Raw genomic sequence first — 9,138 nt, 5'->3', positions numbered from 1 at the left:
AGAGTGAGCAGTTTAGGAGGACTTCCTGGAGGAGGGGTGTGCTTGTGGATGATGGTGTGGAGAGAGGGGATACTGTGGCCTTGCTCCCATCCTCTCCTTTGAGTCCAGCCCCCCCACCCCGTTCCTCTGAAGAAGCCACTTCCACACAAGAAATTTCCCCTCCCATGTAGAGCCAGTCCCCAGGTACTAATTGGCATTCTGCTAATTAGCCTCGTTGTCAGCACTCCGGGCCTCTTTCCTTAGGGGACCATTACCTCATTAACTGCCGAGTGGAGTGGAGGCAGCAGCTGCCCCAGGGCTGGGCCAGGGGGAGGTGGGCTTCTGCTTCATACTGTCTGCTGGTCTATCTGCTCCCCACTCATTTGTCCTGGAGTTTCTTGAATGGAGGCCCGCACAGTGTAGGGAAAAAAAGCAGTGGGCCTGCAATCAGAAGAGTTGCCTCTAGACCCAGGGTGAAGAGAATGAATCCAGCCTCCCAAGGTGGGTGGGAGGCCCTGAGGGTGATTGGGTCTGTGCAAAATGTCCAACCCCCAGGGATCCAAAATTTGTCTTATTTTTAATCTATTTATTTATTTTTGGCTGCGTTGGGTCTTCCCCGCTGTGCGCAGGCCTCCTCCAGCTGCGGTGCGCAGGTTTCCCATCGCGGTGGCCTCTCCCGTTGCGGAGCACGGGCCCCAGAGTACAGGAACCCGTGTCCCCTGAACTGGCAGGCGGATTCCCAACCACTGCGCCACCAGGGAAGCCCTAAAATTTGTCTTATTTTTAATAGTTTAACTTTTCTTGATGCCTGATCCAGGGCTTCCTCTACCATATTGTCTCTTTTAAAGTTATTATGGACAATTTCATATAGACATAAAAGTAGAGAATAGACTGATGAAACCTCAGGTACCCACACATCAATACTCCAGCTTCAATAATTATCAGCACAGGGCCAATCTTGTTTCTCTATCCTCCCCACCCCCCAGGTTAGACTGCCTCTTGAGGTTTGGGTGGCCATCTGTCCTACCTCTGTGATCTTAATTTGCTCATTCTTTTTTTTTTTTTTTTTTTTTTTTTTTTTTTTTTTTGCGGTACGCGGGCCTCTCACTGTTGTGGCCTCTCCCGTTGTGGAGCACACGCTCCGCACGCACAGGCTCAGCGGCCATGGCTCACGGGCCCAGCCACTCCGCGGCATGTGGGATCTTCCCAGACCGGGGCACGAACCCGTGTCCCCTGCATCGGCAGGCGGACTCTCAACCACTGCGCCACCAGGGAAGCCCCAATTTGCTCATTCTTTGATTCAGTATGTCTTTATTAAACACTGCCTGAGTCAGGCATTGGTAAATTTACTGAGGACCTTGAATATACCAAGTGCTTCACATACCTAATTTTATTTTATCCTAACCTTCCTGTTATTATCTCTGTTTTACAGATGATAGAATTGAACCTGAGAGATTAATGATTTGCACAAAGCACTGTGTTTTTTCCTACTATCCCATGCTCTTGTCCTGGAGTTACTATATTTCACAGTGCCTACCCAGACGCACAGGCCGTCATTCACTTGCATGTTACTGAACCTCTAGTGGGTGCCAGGCCCTGTGTTGAACAAGGCTGACATAATTCTTGCCTTTAAGGAGATTCAACATTTACAATTCAAAGTGTTAAATGTTACTATGGGTTGAAGCCAGGTAGCTAAAACAGAAGAGCCAAACTCAGTCTCAGGGGGTCAAGGAAGTCTTCATGGAGGAGGTGATTTAGACATGAAGGACAAAGCAAAAGTCAGTGAGAATGGGCATGGTCAGAATATTCTGGGGGAGAAGAAATGGTTGAGGAGGGTCTTTTGAGTTCTGGGAACTGCGTGTAGAGGATTTCCATATGGCTAGAACATGTGAGGTTGAACGGTGGAGTACTGAAAAACAGGGCAGGAGAAGCAGGCAGAATCTTGAAGGATCATGGTTGCCACACTTGAGGCTCCAAAGACAGTGGGGAGCTAGTGAAGGATCTTAAACAGAAGAGTGACATCAGATTTGAGTTTTAGAAAAATCATGCACTCTGAGTATAGAGAATTGACCTAAGGAGGTCAGTCAAGAAGACCAAGTAGGAGGCTAATAAGAGTATTGGAGGCAGGTGATGATTATAGCTTGGACAAGGACAACAGCAAGGTAAACTGGGCATGGAGGGGCGGGCGGGAGAGGAGCAAGACTGGATGTGCATCGGAATGTGCAAAGGAGAAGGGTCCAGAAAGGAGGATGTCTGCCTCTTTCCAAGGACTTTTCATTCAAACTCTTCTAAGTGATGTTTACATTAAGGCTGACAGTGGGGTCTTTTGGAGATACCATCATTGCTGGAAGTGATCTCAAAGATCAAACGGCCTTCTCTTTCTTTCAAATTCACAATGAAAGAAAGGCCCAGAGAAGCAAAGCAACTTGTTCAAGGTCACACAGCATGTCAGTGGCAGAACATGACTCCTTGTTCTTTATATAGCATTACCCAGCCTCCAGTGAGGCTAATGGCTGGGGGTGCTACGCCAACATGACTAGACCTGAGGTGACCCAAGCAAGATCTGAAGGGGCTGGACATAGATCCCTTCTCCTCCCTTCCACCTCCCTTTGCCACCCCCTCCCCCTCGCACAGCTCCAGGGATCAGTCAATGAATAATTGTTGAAACAGTTCCTATGTACAGAACAAGAGGTGCAGAGACAAAGGTCTGCGGTAGGATTCCCTATCCTGAGATCTGAGATCCCCTTCTCAACCTTCCCCACTGCATCCGGGGAAGGGGGTCAGGGGCATTCCTGAGGCAGCCAGTCCTCTTCTCCACTCCCCATCCCCCAGGTGGTTTCTCCAGCCAAGTTCTCACGAAGAGGCCCCTCCCTCAGCGGCTCCACTGTTGCCATGGCAATTAGGTGGGTGGACAGCCCATCCTATCTAGAGGCCACCCAGCCCTCGCGTGGGGAGTTACCATAACAACCCCCCTAGTAATAGAGGGTGCTGGGTCCCGCCCCCCTCCCCCCGCAAATAGAGCGGTGGGTGGCTTGATTGGCAGCTGGGCACACGAAAGAGGAGGGAAAGGGAAGGAAAGGCGTCAAAGGAGAGCTCAGAAGGAAACGGGGGAGAGAAAGGGCAAAAAATACGGGGAGGGAACGAAACGCGTGTGCGCACGCGCACCAGCTGGTGGGCGCGCTCCCCGGCGGCCCCGGCCACCGCCCACTTCTTTCACGCTAGACTCGCGCGGTCGCTCAGTCCTCGCGCGCGCCTTTCGCTCTCTCTCCTGCGCCTGCGCGCAGGTGTCGGCGTCGAGGGGGAGGGGGAACCCGGCGCGCTCGCGTCACGTTCCCTCTTCCACCCTCCCCGGTGCTCGGCCATTCTGCGCCTGCGCGGGAGAGTCGGGAGGCTCGGGTTGCAGGCTCTGGGGCGATATCGCCTGTCAGTCGGTGGGTCGGTCTTCCCGCCGGCCTTCCCCCTCCCGGTTCTCCGCGGGAGGCGCGGTGGAGTCCGCCCCCGGGATCCCCCGATGGGGGAGAAGCGGCGACGGCGGCAGCGGAATAACCGAGCCGGAGCGTGAGCGGCCCCGGGGCCCCGTTCCCGGCGGAGGCCATGGGCGACCCAGCCCCCGCCCGCAGCCTGGACGACATCGACCTGTCCGCCCTGCGGGTGAGCGCGCTGCCCCCCAGCCTCGCCCCGCGGCGACCCCCGCCCCCTTCCGGGCGCCCGCTGCTGCCAGGCCTCCGCCCTCCGCTCCCCTACGCTCTCCACGCGCTGCAGATTCTGGGAGCCAGTTCGGTCCCCGCCCTGGGGTGCCCCGCCCCCATTCTTCCCTCCTCCTCTACCTTTACTCAGGTTCCGGATCCCCTTCCTCCCAGGTGTTTGAGGGTCACCCTCTGGTTCTCCTGAGCTTGCAGAATCTTTACCGTGATGCCCCTCCCTGGCCCCTGACATGCTTTGAGGCCTCTTTCCCCCCTTGCTCCTACTTAGCTCTTCTTCCTCCCCCTCCTCTTTTTCGGCTCCTCGAATTTTGACTTTGCCTTGCCAGCCTCCCCCTCATCACCCTTTCTCCTCCTCGCCCAGCCCTGAATTGCATCTCTTCCCGGTCGGCAGGCACTTCAGCCTCCCCTCTCCGCCGCACACCTCCTACCGCCGCCCTCATCCCCTGCTCAGCTCTCCCCGTGCCTTGGCGTTTCAAGTGCAGCAGTCCAGAACCAGGCATTTCCGGTCTCAGGGTCCCCGCATATTACATTACCGACTCTGCAGCAGCGTGGGGCTGGGAGGAGAGACAAGTGCACGGGGGGAGGAGGGGACGCGTTTCTTGTCTTCAGAAACTCTGGCCTGGGCTGGGAAGAGGATGTTTGTATGTCTGTACACACACAAACACATGCAGCATGTGGTTTGGAAAAGCCTGGGTATTCTTGGTTTTGCTGGAGGGAGGGGGAGGCGATGGAGATTTCTCCAGGGAGGGGTTCATTAGAAAAGGGATCAGAGGAAACAACTGCAGCAGGAATTTCTTCGAAATATTCGTTTTCCCTCCTGGGGCTCTTGCATGCCCTCATTTGGGGGCTTTCAGCAGCATTTATGTGTGTTTCTTTAGCAGGGAGCCCTGGCTTAAGGGGCAACTGAGTGGTTTCAAGGTGAAGACTCCCGCCTGTCCCCCAGGGGGTGTTTTTGTCCTGTGTGCTTCCGGCTTTCTCAACAGGCCAAGGTGTTGGGGAGAGCAAGATTTCCCATCTCTGGGTTAGCTGCTCTGGAGGCCCCTGTTGAAATCGTCTTCTGGCTTTTGAGTTAGCCAGGGAACATGGCCAGTAGTGGGAAAAGGCGGTCAGCCACACAGGTGCCCCGGATATGACTGGAGGGGAGAGGCGAATTAAGAGAGCAGAGTCATGTCGTTAATTGGGTTTCTCTAGGTGACACAGTTTTTCTTGCCATTCAGGTCATAATTTGGTTGGTGCAGTGTTGGGCTAGGAGACCTGACTTGCTGGAGATAAGATGATAAGTTGCTGAGGAGGGAGACGGAACATTGATTTCTCTCTCTCTCTCTCTCACTCTGTGTGTGTGTGTGTGTGTGTGTGTGAGAGTTAGTGTGTGTGTTGGTGGCAAGAGGGTCTGAAGGCTTTAGGAGGGAGATTGGTGGACTTTCTCTAGTTGCGGCGAGCAGGGGCTACTCTTCGTGGTGCGCGGGCTTCTCATTCTCTTGTTGCGGAGCACGGGCTCTAGGCGTGTGGGCTTCAGTAGTTGTGGCACGCGGGCTTAGTAGTTGTGGCTCACGGGCTCTAGAGCGCAGGCTCAGTAGTTGTGGTGCATGGACTTAGTTGCTCCGCGGCATGTGGGATCCTCCTGGACCAGGGCTCGAACCCGTGTCCTCTGCATTGGCAGGTGGATTCTTAACCACTGAGCCATCAGGGAAGCCCAGGAGGGAGATTCTTAAGATCAGTTTAAACTGCGATTCTCAAGTTAAGCCAGCTGGGATATAAGGTGGAAATCCAGGCTCCCCTTAATGAGCTTGTCTTTAGGATGAGCCCCCGTCTTCCCTTCCCACCTTGGTTGTTGATTAACTCTGGCTATAGGTTCCTGTGCTGTGGTGACTTAAATATAATAAAAGAGAAGGCGGGTCCAAACCATGACCTTTGGTTTAAACCTTGTGGGACTCTCCTTGGGCTTCTCTTTCCCTTTAGCCTCTTCTGGTAGTTTGGCCTGGACCCTCAACCTGGGATTTCCAGCAATTCTGCAAACACCATCTGACCTTGGATTTGGTATTTCCCTTCTGGACTTCTCTACTTGAAGCAATGTTAGCGTCTTTCCTCAATCGCCTCCTGCTTTATTCTCCTCTCCCTTCTTCAAGAGAGCCCTGTGACCTGCTCCCAGTGTGTATGTCTTCCCTGCCTCATGATGCTTAAGAAAGCATTGCCCTTCCCCCACTACCACCCCAGTACTCCAGGGCTGGAGGGAGTGCTTTCTTTGAAATGGGGCTGCAGAAGGCCTGCTTTCTCCTTGCTGCTGGCCTTTGCTCAGAGCCTGTCCCCTCCACCCCACCTCGGAGAGCCCCTGTGGCACTGTTGAGAAGCTCTCTCAGTCATCTCTTGTTCTGTTTCTGTCTGTTTTCCAGTGAGAAAGGGCAACCTGGAGAATTAGCAGAAAAGCGTGTTTCCCTGAACTACATCATCTCGTGTTGGGGGCCTGGGGAGGGGATGGGAGAGGAACATATTCAGCATTTATTAGGCGGCGTCAAAGAGCCCAAGTTGTCTTTCTCCTCTTATTTCAAGATAGGGCTTGGCTTCCAGCTGGTGATGAGAGTAATAGTCTGATATTAGGGAAGATTGAATTGCACTGTCTCTTAGCCATGTGCGGAGAGGCGGGTGGACCTACCTCACTGTGACCACAGGCACGCTTGACCTCTTTGAGGCTCTGTTTATCCACCAGCCCAGTAGCATGGGGTTGTGTTCCTGAGTTCAAGTCCCTGCTTTCTCACTTACTGTGTAACCTTGGCCTTTCTCCCCCTTCTTCCCTAGTTTGCTGCAGAGTCTGCAAAGAGCCTTACCTCTCTAAGGCTTCATTTGCCCATCTGTATATAGTGATGGTACTGAACTCAGAGTTGCTGAGGATTAAATGAAATACTGCATATTAAGTACTTAGTTCAGTTCCTGGCACATCGTGACTATATGATCGCCCTTATTGGTTTTTTGTTGTTGTTGTTGTTTTGCTTTTTGGTTTTTTGGCTGCATGGGGTCTTTGTTGCTGTGCGCGGGCTTTCTCTAGTTGTGACGAGCGGGGGCTACTCTTTGCAGTGCACGGGCTTCTCATTGCGGTGGCTTCTCTTTGTCGCGGAGCACAGGCTCTAGGCACATGGGCTTCAGTAGTTGTGGCACGCAGGCTCAGTAGTTGTGGCGCACGGGCTTAGTGGCTCCGCGGCATGTGGGATTTTCCCGGACCAGGGCTCGAACCCGTGTCCCCTGCATTGGCAGGTGGATTCTTAACCACTGCGCCACCAGGGAAGCCCTCGCCCTTACTGTTAATTGTTATCAGATGACAATCAGAGAAGGCTTCCAGCGCAAGTGTATCTAAAATAGCACTTCCTCCCCTGCTTCGTTTTCATATAAATTTTTATATAGCATCCCTTAGCCCGCTTTGTTTTATTTCATAGTATTTATCGCCAGCTGACATATTTATATATATCAACCCCGACTAAAATATAAGTTCAGTGCAAGTTAGGATTTTGACTGTTCTGTTCATTTTTGCATCCCCAGTGCCTGTTAACAGTGTTTTGAACATAGTGGGGGCTCAGCTGTTTGTTGAATAAACGCGTATCATAACAAGTGAAAGGTCTTAGCACAGTCTTGCTTAGAGAAAGCATTCAGTAAGTGTCATGCTTGTTAGGCTTTCTCTTGCTGTCTATATACACATAATTAAGAATATATCTTTTCTGGGTTGTTTTTGGAATCAGACCTTGTGGTAAACAAGAGTTCTGGAAGCCTCCATCGGAGCGACGTCCTTGAAGTAAAGTTAGGACCTTCCAAGAGAAAAAGCGGGCCTCTTTTGTCAAACCTTCTCTGTGTCCAGGCTTGGTTACATTCCAGGAGAATCTTCTGACTTGGAACCCTTGGCTTCTCACAAAGGATACGTATCAGTGGAAGAGGACGGGACAAGGAGGGAGCAGACCCCGGGCTGACCTCTCTCCTTTTGCATTGCTCTTTTTGGTTGACCCACTTCATAAACCAGGCAGCCTCTCTTTACTGTCCAGCCAGCTGGAGGTTTTAGACTGCAGTGTCCTTGGAACCATGGAGCTGTGCGCAGTGTGGCTGTATTGAAATAATACCATGACGTGCAGTCAGGAGGGACTTGTTGCCGGGTAGTAGTGCTGACAGAGATGTTCTTTCTCCAATGATCTTATGTTGTTGTGTCTGTTCTTTGGAGGAGTCGCTTCCCCTTCCTTTTTCCTTCACGAGGCTGTGGAGCCAGCTCCACTCAGAAAGCTGGCAGTTCTGGGCATGTACTTCTAGGCTGCTGAGCAACTGCTGCACTCCGCTGTGCTTGCTGTCCAAATGTTGACGACAGATGCCTCAGGCAGGGGATGGGGAGACTGACCTCCTGCAGCAGAAGCAATGGCATTGACTGGGGACTTTTTTCCTAGAGAACCGCAGATGGGAGTGGGGCTGTTTGGGGAGCTAGTGGCACTTGGAGTGAAGTGAAAAGCTGCTTTGGCAAGAGGATGGAAGGAAGGTTGCGGAGAACTTTGCTGGAACTGGGTGTTCAGCCATCCCCCAAACGAGGGAAGAGGCGTCGCCACCCTTTATGCTGCGGGATAGGACAGAGCCATGGCCCTTTGTAACACACGGAGGGGAGGGTCTTTGAAGAAGTGAGGTTTTCACAGTTAAGAGAACAGTAAGAAGGTCAGCAAGAGAGCAGGCTGGCCCACCCCCTCACGCTTATCCCAGGAGCTCACTTAAGACTATGCTGTGTAGAATCCTGATTTCAGATATGGCCTCCATTCCTTTCAACTCCGAACTGTGTGCCTAAAAGGGGGTAACTCACACAGTTTGGGTATGTTGAGTGTCCTTGCTTGTCATCCTGGGGACAAGATAGCAGGAAGTGTGCACATACTCTTTACAAGCTTATACTTTGGCATTGGTTTATGAATAAGGAATGCAGTGATCTCTCAATCCAGGAACATAAAACAGTTCTGGGGCTGCGGAGCATCTCCAGAAGCCATCTGAGAGTCTGCCAGACGAATCTTTCTGTCTCCAAAGTTGTACCAGAGAAAACTATGACTAATATCCTTTCCTGCATCAGTCAGTCACCAAGCATTGTTGGTCTGTTTTATTGAGAATCAGGTTCTAGATACTACGGGAAGTATGTAATAGTGTGTTCATACTATTCTGAGCTATTTAATCAGACCTCTGGAAGCATCCCTCTAAGCAAGCCCTTTGCAAGCTGAGGCTCCCCCCCCCCCCCCGCTTTTTTTTTAAACTGTTATTGCCTTCCTCATTATCTTAGAACCCTCAGGGTCAGGAAGTTTTTGTTAAATCTGTTTGCTGTGAATTATACTCATTTTCTGTTATCCTGTGGTGGTCATCTTGAAATCTGATATGCAGTCTTTTCCCCTCCCCCAGCACTCACTTTACACCACAGCTCCCTCAGTTTTTTCTTTAGCAGGTTGAAGAAATTGAACAAAAA

General features: G+C 51.9%; 1 protein-coding gene across 13 annotated transcripts in view; it reads left to right on the top strand.

Moving 5' to 3' along the window:
* The first annotated feature begins 3,260 nt into the window (after window positions 1-3,260).
* MINK1 (misshapen like kinase 1) overlaps window positions 3,261-9,138 on the top strand; it is a 48,202-nt gene continuing 42,324 nt past the window's right edge. For 5 of the 13 annotated variants that reach the window (XM_030862167.2, XM_030862164.2, XM_060290441.1 and 2 more), the window contains exon 1: window positions 3,262-3,630. In XM_030862167.2, the coding sequence (XP_030718027.1) occupies window positions 3,574-3,630 (57 nt within the window). In that variant the 5' untranslated portion in view covers window positions 3,262-3,573. Of the gene's footprint in view, window positions 3,631-9,138 lie in introns of all 13 variants that reach the window. The other 8 variants (XM_030862168.2, XM_060290439.1, XM_030862160.2 and 5 more) reach the window with 4 other exon arrangements.

The sequence above is a fragment of the Globicephala melas genome, chromosome 20 (genome assembly GCF_963455315.2).
Source record: "Globicephala melas chromosome 20, mGloMel1.2, whole genome shotgun sequence".
NCBI lineage: Eukaryota > Metazoa > Chordata > Mammalia > Artiodactyla > Delphinidae > Globicephala > Globicephala melas.
Note: the sequence above shows the minus strand (reverse complement) of the source record. Positions and strands in the feature narration are given on the sequence as shown.